This window comes from Onychostoma macrolepis, chromosome 13 (assembly GCF_012432095.1).
Source record: "Onychostoma macrolepis isolate SWU-2019 chromosome 13, ASM1243209v1, whole genome shotgun sequence".
Classification (NCBI taxonomy): Eukaryota; Metazoa; Chordata; class Actinopteri; order Cypriniformes; family Cyprinidae; genus Onychostoma; species Onychostoma macrolepis.
The window spans coordinates 28,351,590-28,371,713 of NC_081167.1; the positions used below are offsets into that span (position 1 = coordinate 28,351,590).

At 35.7% G+C, this 20,124-nt stretch overlaps 1 protein-coding gene across 5 annotated transcripts in view; it reads right to left on the reverse strand.

The window, feature by feature from the left end:
- The window catches only part of LOC131552732 (arginyl-tRNA--protein transferase 1), an 87,224-nt gene that overhangs the window by 1,735 nt on the left and 65,365 nt on the right, over positions 1 to 20,124 (reverse strand). For 4 of the 5 annotated variants that reach the window (XM_058796715.1, XM_058796712.1, XM_058796713.1 and 1 more), the window contains exon 11: positions 14,804 to 14,924. In XM_058796715.1, coding sequence (XP_058652698.1) covers positions 14,804 to 14,924 — 121 coding nt within the window. Of the gene's footprint in view, positions 1 to 9,608; positions 10,552 to 14,803; positions 14,925 to 20,124 lie in introns of those variants that run through there. The other variant, XM_058796714.1, reaches the window with a different exon arrangement.

Consider the following 20,124-nt stretch of genomic DNA (forward strand, 5'->3'; position numbering starts at 1 on the left):
ATCCAGAAATCATTCTAATATGCTGATTTCAAGACACATTCTTTATTATCAATATTGAAAGCAGTTTTGCTGTTTTTCGTGAAAACTGTGCTACTTTTTTCAGGACACTTTGATGAATGGAAAGTTGAAAAGAACAGCATTTATTTGAAATAGAAATCTTTCGTAGCATTCTGAATGTCTTTACTGTGAATTTTGCTCGATTTAATGCATACTTGCAGGGAAAAAAAAATTTCAACAAACAAACAAAATAAAAACTCAAACTGTTGAACTGAAGTGTACAGGAAATGCACTTTAGAGTCTAGCCAAATAAAAACCTTACAAGGTCAGAATAAACTTCCAGGTAAGTAACTACAACTGTGCTTTGACATTTGCACAAGGAAGCACAAAGCACATTTTCACTTTTGCCTAAAAATAAAGCCAAGGAAGGCAGCCCTCCAACTAACAAAACTACCTTAATTTTACATCCTTCACTGACACAACATGAAGTCACTGGGTGGAGGGATAAACATCAGTGCACGTGGTCTGAACTCAAAGGTTCAAATGAGGGTCAGGTGCAGATTCTAACTCACAATTAGCCAGGTACGATGATGAAAAAGGATCTCTCCACCCTTAGGCAAAGACACTGGGTCAGTCAGGGTTACTACAGCTCGACCTCAATCGTCACAAACATAGAAGCAGAACCGTTCCAAAACCAGTGTCTCAGAGCAGAACAGCCAGAGACGTGTAACAATGACTCCTTCAGTGAAGGAACAGCTTGGTTGGTTCCCATTTGTTTATAGGACTTCACTCCAGCAAGCCAAAATTCAGACACACATTGCGTATTCAGTCACGAAGCCAACACCTTCCCCCATGAGCTGTTAAAACAGGAATTACTGAAGAAGAAGAAAAAAAAAAAGAAGCAGTCATTTGTGGAAGCCTGAAAATGGCCCTCCAAGACAGCAGGAGGTTAAAATAGAGACAAGAAGAAAAAAAAAAAACGCTAGGCCTGGCTGACTAACCTAAATGAAGAATTACAACGTCAACTCAAATAAACTTACAACGCACTATGATTTTTTTTTACCATTAAAAATTTTGAATGTTTTTGACATTTAAATAAATTTAGAATTTTGACACTCACAGTGTGGATTTGCAATTTAAGGAAGCCGTTTCTAACATTCGAAATTTTGCTTTTTCAGTTAAAGTTCAAATCAGAAAGGACCATTTAGAATGTTGCAACTAATTGGAATTCTGCTTCCTTAAATTCAAATTCAAACTGCAATTCTGCACCTTGTTTGCCACCTCAAATCAAATTCAGGAACTTGATTTGGAATTTAAAAAGCATTATGAATGGTGCACAATCACCTGTGCAGGAAACACTGTTAATAAAGCTAAAGAACATACTAAAATACTTTGCAATACAACATACTCGAATACTAAAAACAGAGTAGACAAAAAGTGGCGCTAAATTAAATTTTGGCATAAAGTACTGGGAAAATACCGTAAAATTGCACAAACTGACAGAAATACACAAACTATAGGCCACCAGCCTTAAATAGAGCTGGAGGAACATGCGGGAAAATAAACACAAACTCCAGGCCAAGCGTGACAGATGAGAAACAATATATTGCTAGGGAATTTTTTTTTTTTCCTTAGTGAAAGTTATGATTGTTATTAACAGATCTGACACCAGCTCATGGCTCCGACTCTGTGAAGTGCCTCATCTGGAAGCCAGCTGACAGAGATTTCATGGGGATGCTGGGTAATGTAAATTAGCCCTCATCATTTCTCACACACAGGGGGTAGGGTTTAATTTTCACTGTTTCCCTGTAATATAACCAGTAAAACTCATCCGCCACACAGACACTGGTCAAACTTGGCTTCAGGTTTTGTGGGAGATTAAGGGAATGAAAAAGAGGGGAGACTGGGGGGTGGAAAAGAGAAATGAAATATAAAACTTGAGAAAAACTACAGTAACCACTGTTCTCTCATTTTAATACAAAAATAAAAGAGCAAACACATATTTTGTGTTTTTAAATTTCTTCCAGATCACGCCATTTGACCAGAACCACAATATTTAACCAGCATAAACCAGCTTGAACTAGCAGGGAAATCCACCCTGATCTTTTAAGGAGAAGTTGGGGGGAAAAATAAAATAAAAAGGAAACAAGATGGATTAGATGCACTCTGTACTTTTGGCGCACTGTAGTCACAGAAAGTATTTGAACACTTATGCAATGCTAAAAAGTGTCTGAATTTCATCACATACGCAGTATATAAAATCAAATGATACCTGCAAACAAAAGACAACAGCCACAATGTGTCACAATATTTTGTCTTCATTTTGAACAGTACATCTATTGTTTGATTTCAAACTTTACAATCTGTGAAACATTTGTATTGAAAAGTATATTTTGTTATCTGATGCTGAAGAGGCCTTATAAACGTACAAATCTGTATGTTCTGCATCTGATTTGACCTGATCCTGGTCTGTAATGGAGAAAGATGCTAGCCTCGCCAGACTGTAATACGATAGCAGCGTGCAGACAGATAAAGCAGGATAAATAGAGTGCAAGGAAGACAGACAGCAAAGAGTGAGCGAGAGAGAGAAAAATGGAGAGAGGAAAAAAAGAGAGGTAGCTGGCAGTCCATCACACTACATTCAATAAATTATGATAAATGAAGAGCAGACGAGAGCCGTGAACAGCAAGTTCTGGACGTTCTCTCATAACCGTATGAAGCCCCTGCCTACACCCCCAAACCAAACACTGAGAGCTTTATTATTTCCACTCAAAAAGAAGAAAAAACATTCCCTGGAAAACCCCTTTAGGCGCTCAATGCTCGGTTTCTGTCCCTGTAAGGTACTGCACTTACCCTGTTAGAGGAAAACGAAAGCTTACTTTATACTTTTATACAGCGCATTTCATTTATTCATCCACTGGCACTTTTTTTGTTTGCTTGAAAACAGTAGTTCCTGGAATTAAACAAGCTTTCAGCTTAAAATTCAAGTCAATCCAAAATTCTAAATCAGCACAAATCTGACACCTTGAATACAGAACTGAGGACCGTGGTCCTCTGAGGTAAACAGGCTGCATAATACATTAGCATTTTAAAGAGACAACCCAAGTGAATGCATCTAAAATGCAAGAGAATATGTGCTCAGCATGGTATTATGCAACTCAAGTGGGCATAATTTATGAAGGAAAAAGTTCAGAGGTAGCCCACAGGATGAGATCATTTACCCTTAAATGAGACTATAGCAAAAGAAACTGTATTTTACACACATTACGAATTAAATGTCAGGTATTGCAAAACAATACAGAGACAATAAACAGCAAATTCTTATATTGTTTTCTTCACAAGCTGCATGCAAAAATAAACAGCACGATACGAGTAGTCTGATTTGTGAATGAATGACTCTTATGAGTGATTCTTTTAATGAATCACAAATCTGAAACAGTCTAATGAATATATTATATAACCAACAGATTCAAATGTACATTATATTTAGCAAATACAAAAGACCTTGACTCATTTAAGGAGAGAGTAAAAGAAAATGAAACAGTGTTGAGATATCAAACAGCAATAAACAATTCAGAATAAAAGCTTTTAGCTGCTCAATTAAGCACGACAATAACACTGTACAGAGCCGTCAGCGACAGTTGGGCTCTTTTCATTCAGACAATCCAAACATCCGCTCTGTATATAAACACACTCCTTCCCCCGACCCATTCATCCATCCTCTAACTCGATTAACACTCCCGTCGAGCGGCATCAGGCTTTCTCAATCAGCCACGCAGGAGGTTCACTGACACGCTGCTTCAGGGCCAGATCTGTCCTGGGGTCAAAGGTCAAAGGTGATAAATCGAACTTTCTCTGGAATGAGAGAGATGGCTCACCAAAGAGGTTTCTGACACTCACGCTCCTCAAGGAGGAGGAGGAGGTCTGGAGCAACTACAGAAGCTTCCTACAGAAACACGTTTGTGACATACTAAACTATTTATTAGAAATTGTCTGTGCATGTGACCAACGTTCGAAAGTTTGGAATAATTAAGACTTGGTGTTCAAGTTTAAATAATATTTTTAATAATAAAAAAAACAATAATATTGTGAAATGTTTTGCAATTTAAAATAACTATTTTCTATTTGAATATATTGTAAAATGTAATTTATTCCTGTGATGCAAAGCTGAATTTTCAGCATCATTACTCCACTCTTCAGTGTCACATGATCTTCAGAAATCATTCTAATATGCTGATTTGCTGCTCAAGAAACATTTTTATTATCAATGTTGATATCAGTTAGTTAAATGCAGCCATGAAATTCTTTCATAAATCTAATTTATTCAAAACTTTTGGCCAGTAATGTAACCCTAACTACACATTATGATATAAATATCCACTCTGACAGATTCAGCAAGTAATTTGTTAGACCGATTCAAACTGATAACTTTGTGTGTTGGCAGCAAATACAACACAATAAAATTGTTTATTTTTCTCATCACATTTAATTCAAACTCCAAACTCACAAATCAGGTGAATTATAGTTTCTTTTGCCATGGTGCTGTAGATTCAGCCCAGACTGTCAGTCCTAAAGATTAAATTTGAAAAACAAATCAGAGCAGCGTAAACAAAGCCGAAAAAGCCAAATAAAATCAAGAGTTTCACAACAAATTTGTGGCGTTCGTGTGCACTCATCACGTAAATACAATTATTCTGACATGACCTGCATCCTGTCGGTCACAAACTCACACGGTCAGTATGATACCCCGTCACTGGCCTGGTCCACTCCACATAAGCTCTTGATAAACAGATCCAGACAAACACAATACAGACTCACAGCCAGATTTACCTTATCAGGCAGTAACCCCACGATTGAAGAGTTCAAGCAGTATGGGAGTAAACATACTCCACAGACACTTCATTAAAGTGAGCATCATTCGCTGCCCTCACTCTGTACTGTTTTCTCCAATCACAGAGGCCCCTGACAGAATGTTTTTGTTTCAACTCTGAACTCACACAAAATTCAATCAATCACATGTTGGTTGAAGACCGCAGAGAATGAAAGATTTGTTAGATCAGGACAAATACATTATGTCAGATAGACCACCAGTACTATATCACATATCACAGCTAGAACAAGAACTAGTCTGAACCGCAAACAAACTGTGTGTTTTTGGGTTATATTTACACTGCTGTGCGTAGATGATAATGAAAAAATAAACAGTTGACAGAAATTAAAATTCATTAAATATCTTTTAAAGTGTTATGATACATATGAGAACCAATGTGTGATTGCCAATGACATCAAACCTGGCGTGTCACAATGCACATGCACAAATGAGATTTAAAGGGATACTCCACCCAAAAATAAAAATTCTGTCATCATTTAATTACTCTTAAGTCGTTCCAAACTTTTTTCCAGAAAGGAAAGTAAATATGACTTGACTGTATGACTGTCTTTGCTGAACATAAAAATTTATTTCGAAAAACGCTGGAAACCAAACATTGGAGCCCAATGACTATCACTGTACAGACAAAAACACTGACACATTTCTTAAAATGTATTATTTTATGTTCAACTGAAGAAATAAAGTGATATGTTTGGAACGACATGAGTGAGTAAATAAACCATTTTTAATTTTGGGTGAATCATCGCTTTAAGAACTACGAGTGATATTAACCTTAGGACAATTTCAAAGTTCAAAATGACCTCAGTGATTAATAATAAAAAAAAAAGTATCATGTTCTTCTCAGTTTTTGAAAGAGGGCACAGAGTTTATAAAAGCCATTTCTACATTCGGTTCCTGATGCGGCTTCCACAGAATCCAAACATCGACCTTGTAACCAACCGTCAGACCGCTGGCCTTGAGCTCTGCTGAGAAACAGGCCTGAAATAGTTGGTCTGTCTGGCCAAGAACAACAGGTCATGTAGGACTGGAGGCACCACAAGAACGATTTAAAAACACTGGGGAAAACGAAGGCCCGCGTCTGGTTGCCAGTCAGCGCAGAGGTAGGTCAAACAAGACCAAGGGCCTCCCAAGCTCTGCAATCCAAACCAGTCCGAAGCGTGTGGGAAGCCATGAGGATTACGATGAGGTCATTCTTATTGGCATCATTCTCAAAAAAAAAACAAAAAAACATTTATAGACTTGAGAATATTTCCTATCCATACCCTTCGCGGTTTTGACTTCAAAAAAAGAGAGGCTGTAACACGTGTCCTAACCAGGCACGATGTGATAAATTCTCTCTTGTCTATGTTAATCTTCATTTTTTGGCCTAACCAGCCACACTACGACAAGCGACACAGTATTTTATTGTTTGCTCGATTCTGGAGCCCCGCCCACAGTGAATTGGTACAAAATCCTGCATCACATAACTTAGTAATGCTAAATGCCATATTTAAATTGAAACAAATATTGTGTTGTAAAAATCAGAGGATACTTGGGCCCTGAAAACAGTACAACCTACTGAATGGACTGTACACAGGATTGACTGGCTGTAATTTTGATTCCTCGCGCAACATTTCGTTTTCAATAAGGACTTGATTTTGGACACTTGTTGCATCGTGTCTGATTAGGAAACTGTGTAATGCCATATTCAGCTGACACGCTACTCCAAATGGAAACAGTATTAGTCACTTACATGACACTTCCACGAGGATCATAGAGATTTGACACCCTCTTCATCAATGGCTTCGGAGACGAGTTCAAACAGCTGACCATGAGCGTAATCTCTCCTTGACCCTTACCTTAACCCTGCTCCCCGAGTCCTCCATTTAACATCCAAACGCTCAGCTATAACTTAAATATTTACACACAAGAGAAGTACAGGCACACTTACGCTTGCCCCAGTGTGTTTACAGGGCTGACAGGGTCAAATGTGAAGACAGATGAACCCGATGAAAAGGAAAGTGTGCTAAATGCCATGATAAGATGGGTGAGATTAAAACGTTATTGTTTCTTACAGAGAAAGGTTCTTCCAGAAATTTAAATGTCATTATTTATGTTACTAATGTTTGTTAAAACCACATATGTATACACACACACACACACACACACACACATATACATACATATATATATATATATATATATATATTTATATTATTGCTTTAGAAAGACAACAAAAGAAAACACACATTTTACATTTAGTTCATAGTGACCAGGGGTTGCAGAGCACCAAAATGTAAAACGTGAAAAAAAAAAAAATCACTGAAAAATTGGTTCAGGTATAAAATCAATCAAAAAGGGGAAAAATCAGTTTCTTTGCACAAAGCTATCAGATGACTGATCACGTGGCACTGGAGTAATGACGCTGAAAATTTAGCTTTGCATCACAGGAATAAATTACATTTTAACATATATTCAAGTTGAGATCAGTTATTTTAAATTGTAATAATATTTCACAATATTTGATCGTTTTTACTGTATTTTTGATTAAATAAACGCAGCCTTGGTGAGCATAAGAGATGTATTTCAAAACCAGGTACCACAAACCTTTGAATGGCAGTGTATATGTAAAAAAGCGACATGAGGGTGAGTAAATAATGACAGATTGTTCATTTTTGGGTCAACTACTGCTTTAACATCATGTTCAGAAAGGGCGTCTGACATGAAACAGACATGAGGGTATGGATGGATAAAGATCTCAGTGAGAAGGAAAAATAAATGCATTGTGGTCTGCCCAGGGTGGACATGTCAACGCTCCCTTCATCCTCTGCCTACATCACCCAGCCCCAAATATGAATTCACAATGCTGACAGAATAACAGAAATGCCTCTATAAACTCTGTTCTTTAAACAGTGAAAAACAGATCTTTGTGCAGAGACAACATCTAAAGTCAGGACAGCAGAAACACCTCTACACCTCTGCTGTGGGCTGGAGTGGCACATCCTGATCCATCAGCACTGCAGAGAAGCACACCAGCAGAGCGATTCCTGTGCTACAACTGACATTTAATAACACTGTCTGTTATAAGCAGACCCAGATGGTATTTTGACACAAATTTTATTTGGGGAAAATCTGAGGAATTTTGTGTAACTGATTTAAACATTAAAATGAGTTGTGCTGCAAGAACTACACTTTTACTGATAGCTGAATAATCAAGTTAAGCTAAATATTTCACAAACAAATATCTTATGTGAACACAGATGGGGAATGTGTAGAGCTTTGTGAATGATGGCTGTTTCTGAGAAAATCTTTTTATAGGCTTGATCACGAGGCACTAAACATACTATATACATCAGTTCCTACTTGTACTATTTAAGTAAAAGTACCTTTATAATCTTTCGAGAAAATGTTTTAAGATGAGCCTCTGCACTGGCTTTTCAATCTCTCTGACTCCATTCTGGTATGTAACACCCTCTTTTTACCATCAAAACATTTTGATTAAACGCTATAAACAACAGGAACTACACAGATATCTAGACATACTACCAATCAAAAGTTTGGACACACTTAACTGAATTTTCTTCTTTTAGATCAGGGGCCAGTTGCATAAACTGTTTAGACTAGTCTTAAAAAGTTAGTCACCTATTTTTTTTTTCTTCAAGACTGGTCATAACTTTTTAAATTCAGTTATGAAAAGGTAGATTGGTCTTATTTGTATTGGAAAAATAAGACTGATTACCCCTTGGCAACTGCTAGTTGGTCAAACTAGTTATTAAGACACAGTCTTAACATGGTGGCTAAGTTTATGCAACTGGCCCCAGGTCCTATGTTTACATTTTTGCATAAAACTATATTTCAAATGGATGTTGGAGGAAATGGAATAATGTAAGGGAAGAACTGCAAATATTTGTCTATTTACATTGTGAATTAAAAAAAAACTAAAGAATTATATTTTGCTTATAGAAAATAAATCCTATTTTAGGCTTAGAAAAGATATAACAATTATTTAAATTTTATATAAAAATAATTCCAATTTATTGTTATTATTTCTATTAATAATTACAAATTGCCAAGGTGAAATTAACTAAAAAAAATAAAGGACAAAAATCAAAAGTAAAATAGAATATTAAAAATAATAATTATAATAATAATACATTAAAAATTAAGCACAATTCTCATATATATATATATATATATATATATATATATATATATATATATATATATATATATATATATATATATATATATATATATATATGTGTGTGTGTGTGTGTGTGTGTGTGTGTGTGTGTGCGTGCGTGCGTGCGTGCGTCCAAAGTCAGGACATAGATTTGTATAATGACAAAGGTATGACAGGTATTACAAGGTGAAGGTGACATCTCAGGACATTGACCCATGTCCCCACTTTTCAAAACGCTTATAAATCACACAGAGTGAGGTTTTTTTGGGGAAAGTTGAAATGCACAGTCTCCTGTAAGGGGTAGGTTTAGGTGTAGGGTTGGTGTAGGGCAATAGCACATACAGTAAGTACAGTATAAAAACCATTACGCCTATGGGATGTCCCCACTTTTCACAAAAACGAACGTGTGTGTGTGTGTGTGTATGCTGTCTTCAAAAAAATAAACATAATTCAATGATGTTAAAACAATTGATAGTTTTATCACCTTTGATAATTTACAAATCATTCTTATGCACAAATTTCCATATAAATCTATATTTTAAATGGATGTTGGAGTTGGAGCAGATAGAGAAAGAAACACCCACCATTAACAAATGTCCAGCATACATGGATGCATTTTCATGAAGTTGGCTGATAAAAATGCCTATGTGTAGATCAAATATAAAGTTTTATTTTGGTCTCTACATAATCTAATACTTCCATTTGTGTTATTTTATAGTTTCCATGACTTTACAATTACTCTAAAATGTGAAAAACAGCAATGATAAAGGCGTGTTCAAACTTTTGACTGCTATAGTGTACAAAAATGAAAAATCAGAGAAAAAGAAGAAGAGCTCTTCTATTCATCAGCGCCTCTCCCTCCCTCTTTGGTCCAGGCATGGCGTCTGCTTGTCGGTCCTGATATTATTACTATTATTATTATCATCGTCATCAAGCCCACAGTTCTGGGCCATGACCACAGGACTGACCCCGCTTGACTGCCGCTGCAGAATCCTGGACGCTCTCCATGCCTGGATCCAGTCCTGTTATTTCAACACACGTTTTGCAGGACCAATGCACCCCTCCTTTTGTTCACAGAACTGAGATCTATAAACACAGCTGACGGTTTACAAATTGAGCTCCAATGAAATGGCATCCAAGGAGCAAGTTTGCCGAATGGCTACCGTTATTAAGCTGACACAAAAGACGTATATTGTGTAATTACAGTCATGGGAAATGCTGTTACATATTGATTTTACAGTTGGCCCCTACCGACTCCACCGAAGTGTCAAACTGATTAGTAAGTCTGATAGTAAAGTGTCATGACGTGGTCAAATGGAGTGGTTCCCAAACCCACTTGCGATGATGGATCTCCATTGGATTTCACTCATTCTGACCCGGAGTCCAATAACCTGCTGCAAATTTGACACTAAACAGACTGCATTTGATAAGCCCAGTCAGCTGTGTTAGGGGAAGGTTGGCTGAACCTACAACTTTGTTGGGAGGTCCTGTCAGATTGGCTCTGGTAAAGGAAAGAGATGCCAATGTATTTGAGTATTTACAGGTTCAACAACAGGATCTTTTTGAACGTGTAATAGAAAAGGTGAAGTAGTGGATGAATCTCACAATGTTTCAAGAAATTATCAGGGTAAAATTTCATCCCAAACAAACTGGAAAAAAAAAAGAAAAAAGAAAAAAGGAATTGTGTGTTACTTATAGAAAATGAAGCCTAAATAGCTTAAAATAGGACATACAAATTATACATGAAAATATAGTAAAATATTATAACATATATAATTAAAAGATTTTCATTTAATTAATATGTACTAAAAATATTTGTTTTATTATTAAAAATATTTGGGTTTTGTTTGTATTATTATTATTATTATTATTATTATATACAGTGGGGCAAAAAAGTATTTAGTCAGCCACCAATTGTGCAAGTTCTCCCACTTAAAAAGATGAGAGAGGCCTGTAATTTTCATCATAGGTATACCTCAACTATGAGAGACAAAATGAGAAAAAAAATCCAGAAAATCACATTGTAGGATTTTTAAAGAATTAATTGGTAAATTCCTCTGTAAAATAAGTATTTGGTCACCTACAAACAAGCAAGATTTCTGGCTCTCACAGACCTGTAACTTCTTCTTTAAGAGGCTCCTCTGTCCTCCACTCGTTACCTGTATTAATGGCATCTGTTTGAACTCGTTATCAGTATAAAAGACACCTGTCCACAACCTCAAACAGTCCAACTCCAAACTCCACCATGGCCAAGACCAAAGAGCTGTCAAAGGACACCAGAAACAAAATTGTAGACCTGCACCAGGCTGGGAAGACTGAATCTGCAATAGGTAAGCAGCTTGGTGTGAAGAAATCAACTGTGGGAACAATTATTAGAAAATGGAAGACATACAAGACCACTGATAATCTCCCTCGATCTGGGGCTCCACGAAGATCTCACCCGTGGGGTCAAAATGATCACAAGAACTGTGAGCAAAAATCCCAGAACCACACGGGGACCTAGTGAATGACCTGCAGAGAGCTGGGACCAAAGTAACAAAGGCTACCATCAGCAACACACTGCGCCGCCAGGGACTCAAATCCTGCAGTGCCAGGCGTGTCCCCTGCTTAAGCCAGTACATGTCCGGCCCGTCTGAAGTTTGCTAGAGAGCATTTGGATGATCCAGAGGAGGATTGCAAGTTGAGTTTTACTTTTGGTAAAAACTCAACTTGTCGTGTTTGGAGGAGAAAGAATGCTGAGTTGCATCCAAAGAACACCATACCTACTGTGAAGCATGGGGTGGAAACATCATGCTTTGGGGCTGTTTTTCTGCAAAGGGACCAGGACGACTGATCCGTAAACGAAAGAATGAATGGGGCCATGTATCGTGAGATTTTGAGTGAAAACCTCCTTCCATCAGCAAGGGCATTGAAGATGAAACGTGGCTGGGTCTTTCAGCATGACAATGATCCCAAACACACCGCCTGGCAACGAAGGAGTGGCTTCAGAAGAAGCATTTCAAGGTCCTGGAGTGGCCTAGCCAGTCTCCAGATCTCAACCCCATCGAAAAGTTGAAAGTCCGTGTTGCCCAGCGACAGCCCCAAAACATTACTGCTCTAGAGGAGATCTGCATGGAGGAATGGGCCAAAATACCAGCAACAGTGTGTGAAAACCTTGTGAAGACTTACAGAAAACGTTTGACCTCTGTCATTGCCAACAAAGGGTATATAACAAAGTATTGAGATGAAATTTTGTTATTGACCAAATACTTATTTTCCACCATAATTTGCAAATAAATTCTTTAAAAATCCTACAATGTGATTTTCTGGATTTTTTTTTCTCATTTTGTCTCTCATAGTTGAGGTATACCTATGATGAAAATTGCAGGCCTCTCTCATCTTTTTAAGTGGGAGAACTTGCACAATTGGTGGCTGACTAAATACTTTTTTGCCCCACTGTAAAGGTTACAACTAGTGCTGTCAAATGATTAATCGCATCAAAAATAAAAGTTTTTTTTTTTGCATAATGTGTGTGTTGTGTATATTTTTATGTATATATAAATACACACACATACAGTATATATTCTGAAAATATTTACATGTATTTACATGTCTATATTTATATTCATATAATTTATGTTATATATAAATATATTTCATATATAAACAAAATTTTTCTGAAATATATACATGCATGTGTGTGTATTTATATATACATAATAAATATATACAGTACACATACATATATTATGTAAACAAAAACTTTTATTTTGGATGGGATTGATCGCGATTAATCGTTTGACAGCACTAGTTACAACTTAGGGTGAATTTTTTATTATTTTTTTTAAATCAAGGAAAAAACTAATATATTGCTTATAGAAAATAAAGCCTATTTTAGACTTAAAATAGGATATGAAACTAATAAATTATATATTTTAAAAAACAATACAATAATATTGTTATAATAATAATAATAATAATATTAAAACGATTATTAAAATTTAATACTAATAATGCATTTGACAATTTATTATAAGAAAACTCATTATTGCATTAAAAATATACACATTGAAATAAATCTTAATAAACAATACGTGTTGGCATTTATTGGATTGTCTGTATGGAGTTTTTATTAAAATTAGGGGTGCGCCGATCCGATATTCAGTATCGGTATCGCTCCGATACTGGCATTTTCTGCCGGGTCGGGGAAGAGACCGATCCAAATCCGACATTGTGCGTATACTATTGTGTTATTGTTAAACCCCACAAAAGTCACAAACACATTATAAAACACCATAAAGTTTCCGTGCACTATATTTCAAGTGTTCTGAAGCCGTTACATAGTTTAATGTGAGGTACAGATGAATATTTAAGTCAAGTTCAAGTAAACTCTTCTCTCCGCTGCGGCTGTCTGTCATCCTCCATTCAGCATTCAAACTGCGTGTCGCATTCGGTTACGAGTCAAGACGATGAAACTCTCTGCAAGATTATTAAATGTTCCTAATATTATACTTGAGCTGTAAATAAAGATAAATGGTTTTGCATAAAAGGACTTTATCATGCAGGACTTTATCTTCGTGCGGTTTTCAAAATCGTGTTGATGTCTGTAGGATCAGTGGTTTTCAAACCCATCCTTGAGGCACCCCTGCCCTGCACATTTTATATGTCTCCCTTATAAGACACACCCAAATCAGGTCTTGCAGTCTCTACTAATGAGCTGATGATTTGAATCAGGTGTGTTAGAGTACACAGTAAAAAAAAAACATTCGTTAATTCTTAGAGAAAACAAAGGGAAAATTGGGACTTTAAATTAGCTAGACTGAAACTTCGAGTTCTCCTGTTTATAATGATAAAAAAAACAAAGAAAAGTACAGGCGTGTCAGGTGCCCCCAAAATGTTCTAGGCCTTTAAGGGTTAATAGCCTTTCTCGTTCGTCTTATCTATCATATGTTTCTGCCTCATTACTGTGCTTTATATATAAATATATTACTTGTTTTTCATGAACGTATTTTACAATACAAAGAGCAATGTATATCATTTTACATTATCATTTTAGATTTAGTCATACACTTATTCACTTTTATTTGTTCCCCACTAAATAATGTTTTTTTCCCACTAATTTTAGATTTTATATAATTGTGCACTCATGATTTTTCTAGAGTAACTTTTGCTACTGAATTACCCACTAACCTAGTTTATAATAGTATTTTTGTCATAGATTATAATTATATATGCATTCATTTGTTGTTTTTCTTTACAATAAAGTCAATAAAGTCTATATTTAGTAGATTGTGTGTAAAAGTCATGATCAGGTCAACACGCATAGAGGTATAAAATTTCAACACTGAAAAAAAAAAAAACTGCCCAGGTATCGGATCGATATCGGTATGGGCAGATACTCAGAATTTTTGGTATCGGATCGGGATCAGTTCTGAAAAAGTGGTATCGAGCCACCCCTAATTAAAATCACTCTAAATCAATGATGTTAAATGAGTAAAGAGAAAGTAAAGCAACAGATGAGTCACAGTAATTACAATTAGCTGAGAAAATGTGCTTAACTGTCATTAAAAAGGTAAAAACATAACTAAAAAATAACAATAATAAACATTTTTTCTTTAATCATTTTTTATATTAACAAAAATATATATTTTTTAAACATTGTAATTTATGCAAGTTATTTGGGGGTGCGAAAAGTGACCTAGACATTTTTTGTGAGGTGCACTATGATAGTGGATTTGCTTTGTTCCGGGTTTACAATCCCACTGAAGGCTCACCTGCTTGGGCGTTCTCACTGAGACGAGAGTAAGCAGAGATATCAAGGCGGGGAATGCATCTCTCGATGGGCATCCAAGTGTACGTTTCAGGGCACAGGAGGTCTGAAGGCTGGTACTGACCCTATGGATGCAAAAACAAGAAGTAGTAATATTTGGTCAGTGCATTGGTATGTCAAATTCTGAAGATTTTCTGCAAAACCAGGAGAAAAAAAGAGGGGAAAAGCAGATGGCCTCCTGGGCCTTGAGTTGCGTGTATTTTAAGGGGCTTCAGAGCCAAACAAATACACACACACCACTGTGACCGCAGTGTAAACAAGCAAACGCCTCAGCGCAGCTCTCTGCATCGCTTCAAACGCGGCTGAGCAGATTCTGGCCAAGGCAAAAGTTCAGTGTCACGCTGCACGTACGGACACGCACCCGCACCCGCACGCTAAAGCCCGCTCAGATTATGTGGGTTTAGTTCAATGAGAAGCAGCCTTGCTAAAGTCCCACCATTACTGGCAGGATCCGTCTGTCATTATCCTGCAGTGGAAACTATGAGTCCTGTTTTTACAAGACGGACAACATGGGAGTGAGGGACCCTGTGGAACGTGTAAATAAAAGGCATTTTGTAGGGTGAGCAGTGAGGGAAAGGTTTTCACACCCGTGTTCATCACTCTGTCATCAGCGGACTATATGGAGAGCCCTAAAGAGCGAGGTGACTTATTCAGAGCGGGCTGATGACAAGCAAGAGAGGGTCACTGGATTTGAAGCAATGCAAGAGAATTTGTTTGAATTTTAGAGTCTGCAGACCGACATGTGCACATGTGTACAAAATTAAAGAAAAGAGAATAAAGCAAGCTCCAATAATGCATAATAAAAACATACATACTGTAAAACAGCATGGAATTTTAACACAAAAAGTTATTCTATATCAGAACAAAATGAAAAACAGGATTTTTTTCTGTTTTTAAATAAAAGAGAGAGTTGTGCAGGTATTTGGAGGTTAGTCAATCGTAAAACTCTTTTATAGAAAACTCTTAAAGGTACAGTAGCAAAAACAGTCTAAGTGTTGTAAGGGTCACAGAGAGGGTGGATAATGGTTATGCAATGCTAAATCACAACTGTTCTGGTGCAAGAAACCTTGACTAACATTACAATGGATTTCAGGGGAAAGGAATAAAATGCAACAAGAATGCAGAATATGACCCCTTTAAAGTGAAGGATGTGCTACAGATATTCGGATATGCTTAAGTTAAACGTCACACACCACAGCACTTAAATGCGCAGCTTGCGATCATGCTCTGGAAAGGAATCTTGGCTGCTGGTACATGCAAGAGCCTGTAAAGAGATTTTGCAAAGATGCAACTTCCATTATTGGGGAAACCAGGAAGTAACCAGAACAAACAGATGATACATTCAACAAGCCAAACTAAAAACAAGAGAAACAGTCCAAAAAGTGTTGATTTTTTTTTTGTTCTTGATCTTTAGCCAATGAAATAAAAGCATCAAAGAAAGAAAGAAAGAAAGAAAGTTCTATAAAATAAAATAAAACAAAATAAAAGCTAAAATTAAAAAAAAATCATGAAAAAACATCTTATTAATAAACCAAACTGCAGGATAAAATATGTAAACTGAATATATAAATTAAATGTAATTATATATATATGTATATATATATATATATATATTTATACTTATATTTATATTTATTTAAGTAACTGTACACGTATTCTTTCGGTTCGGTATGCATGTGTACCGAACGAATACAGTATTTTATTTTATTTTTTCAGGAAATTCAAATAATAAATTGCTTTTTAACAGTCTTTGATGTGGCATGACAGATCGCTGTATAAACGCCTTGGAGAGCCGCTTCTGGGACGGTTCAGAAACGTGCTGGTATAAACCCAACACCAGTGTTGGGTAAGTTACTCTAAAAAAGTAATTAATTACTAGTTACTAATTACATCTTCAAAAGTGTAATTAGATTACTGTACAAATTACTCTATCCAAAAAGTATTTAATTACTTATTACTAATTACTTTCAAAATCCTATATCAACCTTGACAAATTAATGAAACAAGGACAGACATGAAATTTTAACTCTTTCAAGTAACTAAATTATTCTGGTCACACTTTAGATTAGGGTCCAATTCTCACTATTAACTAACTATTAACTATGACTTTTGCCTCAATATACTCCTAATTATAGCTTATTAAGGATTAAGGATTTAGAATAAGGTCCTGCAGAATAAGACATTAATATGTGCTTTTTAAGTAATAATAAACAGCCAATATCCCAGTAATATTCATGTTAATAATCAACTAGTTAATTGTGAGAATTGGACACTAAAGTGTTACCAATATTCTTATTAACTCACCAAAGCATTTAAAGTGAGAAAGGTACATAAAAAGCATGCATTTTAAGGTTAGATTTTAAATTTTGATGTTAAATCCACTATTGTATTGTGTATAAAAGTTCTACAGTCTATACACAGTATTAAGTTCAATTACATAAGAAGTAACTGTAATTAAATTACAGAAAAAATAAGAGTAATCCCTTACTTTACTTTTTCAAGGGAAAAGTAATTAAATTATAGTAACTAATTACTTAGTAATTAGTTACACCCAACACAAGCATTGACTCGAGCGGCCGCGACGTGCCATAGACTTGTGCAGACTGAACGCGATCATTCCTTCCTCTGGACTACGAGTTTTAACGCGAATAAAAATGACTGAACATCTCATGCCTCGTGTAATTGCGCAATCAGTGTTTCAATCGTGGAAAGACATCAACAAAACAGAGTGGAAATAAAAATGTCACACAGCATTTCATTTACCTCAGCAAGTCATCAGTGTCCACAGCTCGTTAGTTCACTAGAGAAATGAAGTCTAGAGAGGAGCATTTCGCAAAATATTACACCATATACTCATTATATTTTACTAAACCTGTTAGTCTTAATTATTTAATGTTTAAATTAATCTGTTATGAAACATGTTATGACAGCCAGTGTAAGTGAATATATTTTAACAAATAGCCTAGAAATTGTATTATTTATAAGTTAATTTAAAAACTGCATTATTTTTTTAAGTTGAGTATTGATCATCTATTTAAAAATAAATAGTAATTAAATTTAAGTTTGGGTTAAGTTGTTAGGAATAATTGTAATGTTATAATGTAAAGGGCTCCCTATAGTTTTAAGCATAAGCTGAGGTAGATTTTTATCACTAAGAAAATTTTAACTATAACTGAATGCATTTAAAGAAAGAGCAACTTGTTCAGTAAACCACTGTTTATTAAAAAAAAAAAAAAAAAAAAGTTTAGTTTTTCCCCTGCTGTACCAAAATCATACCGAACCGTGACACATATACACACATATATATATATATATATATATATATATATATATATATATATATATATGTTTTCTTGATCATCAGCCAATTAAATAAAATGAAAAAGAAAATAAAAAAACAATAAAATAACAATTATTTATTTCTTAATAAACCAGATTGCAGGATAAAATAATATTATATATAATGTCTTTAATTATATATTACACATATAAATATATACTAAAAAAATTTATTAAAAGTTGTATCTCCATAGCAGACTTAATTGCAAATTTTATAGCTGGTAAAATTATTATATTTAATAGTAAAACAGTTGTTGGTTATAGAGCTATTGGCCGTCGCTGGTGAACTGTTCTAAGATCTAAAATATGATGAATTCAGATGAAAGAATAATTGATTTAACCTGTAATAAATTCTGCAAATGGAAACAGTTGTAAATGAACTACTAACGGCCAACTGCAAGGGAACACAGATGCAGACGGTGGAAGAAAGAAGTGTGCAATAAGGGGCTGATGTCAGTAACTGCCCTCTGGACACGCTTGCTGCCATCAATGAGGGACTCGCTGCCTGTTCCAACAGGTCTGAGCCACTGAGAAACAAACCTTTTCTGGGAATACCAAGGGGGGAAATGATTCTCGGACACTTTTGACTTTTTAAACTGTACTACTAGAATAGTAGGAGCAGATAAACATCACTTATTTTCTGCTGGGTGGCCAAAGTTTGTTAATATATAGATGCTGGTATGACTGAATGATTCCAGTTCCTTGAGTTAATTTAGGAAGCAACAAAAACATTTCCCTAATCTCGGTCCTAAATATGTAATGCAACTCAGCATGAACATATCTTGGTTCATGTTGACCCAATTTGTGAATCTTTTTGACTAATCCATTAATAGAATCACATCATTAGAATCACTGTAGACTGAGTTAGGCTACACTGCTCACGACATGTTTGTTTTTGAGTTCAGCAAGTAAGGACAATAGAGACACGTAACATGCAATAGAAAAACGTATCTTGGCTTTGCTTCACGATACATGCGAAACCTCATCATAATTCAGACTGCAAGCTCACATTTCTGGAAAAACATTTCTTTTGCCGTAGAAACGCAGTGCAGGAAACACTGTAGTTAGCACATACTTACAGAAGCCTGTGATCTCGGGGGAGTCAGAGCGGTTCATGCAGAAGACACTTGGATAAAGGTTGTCAAAGAGTTAAGACGAGAGAGAGAGAGATGGAGTCTGGCTGGTCATTATCTCTGCGTCTGTTCCACTTCCCTGACGGCTCTGTTGGCCACACGTCTCAAGACTGAGCTCACCGCCGCACCAAAGGACTTCTCTCCTCATAGCCTGTCCCCAAATCGCCCTCTAAGATTCAGTGTTTGCACGCAAGTGCTAGATCTAAAGATCCCACTTTCACACAAAGATTTAAACATCCCTTCGGTTTTCAACTTAGGGACAGTATTTTCTAGAAATTAAATGATTCCTTAACGGTTCTGCATGTATGCATTGAATGCATCTAACAACTTTGTTTATCTCTATTAAAGGAGAAGTTTATAAATGTAAAGATTTAGTCATGAGATTCTGTCACTCTTTTCCTTACTATTACAATGAATGAGAACCAGAGCAATAAAACTTCAGTCATGCAAAAATAGTGCACATGACTCATCAACATGCCAATGGGAACTAGGGTGGATGTCAGTGCACAGTACGTTTATGATGCTTTTATGGTGCTTATTTCTGAAGCTTAATTATACGGAATATAGGCCTACTATTCAAAAGTTTGGGGTTGGTAAGATTTTTTGAAAAAAATGTTGTCTCTTCTGCTCACCAAGATTGCATTTATCTGATTACAAATGCAGTACAAACCGTAATATTGTGAAATATTATGACAATTTAAAAATAAGTGTTTTCTATTTTAATATATTTTAAAAAGTCATTTATTTCTATGATACAAAGCTGAATTTTCAGCATCCTTACTCCAGTCTTCAG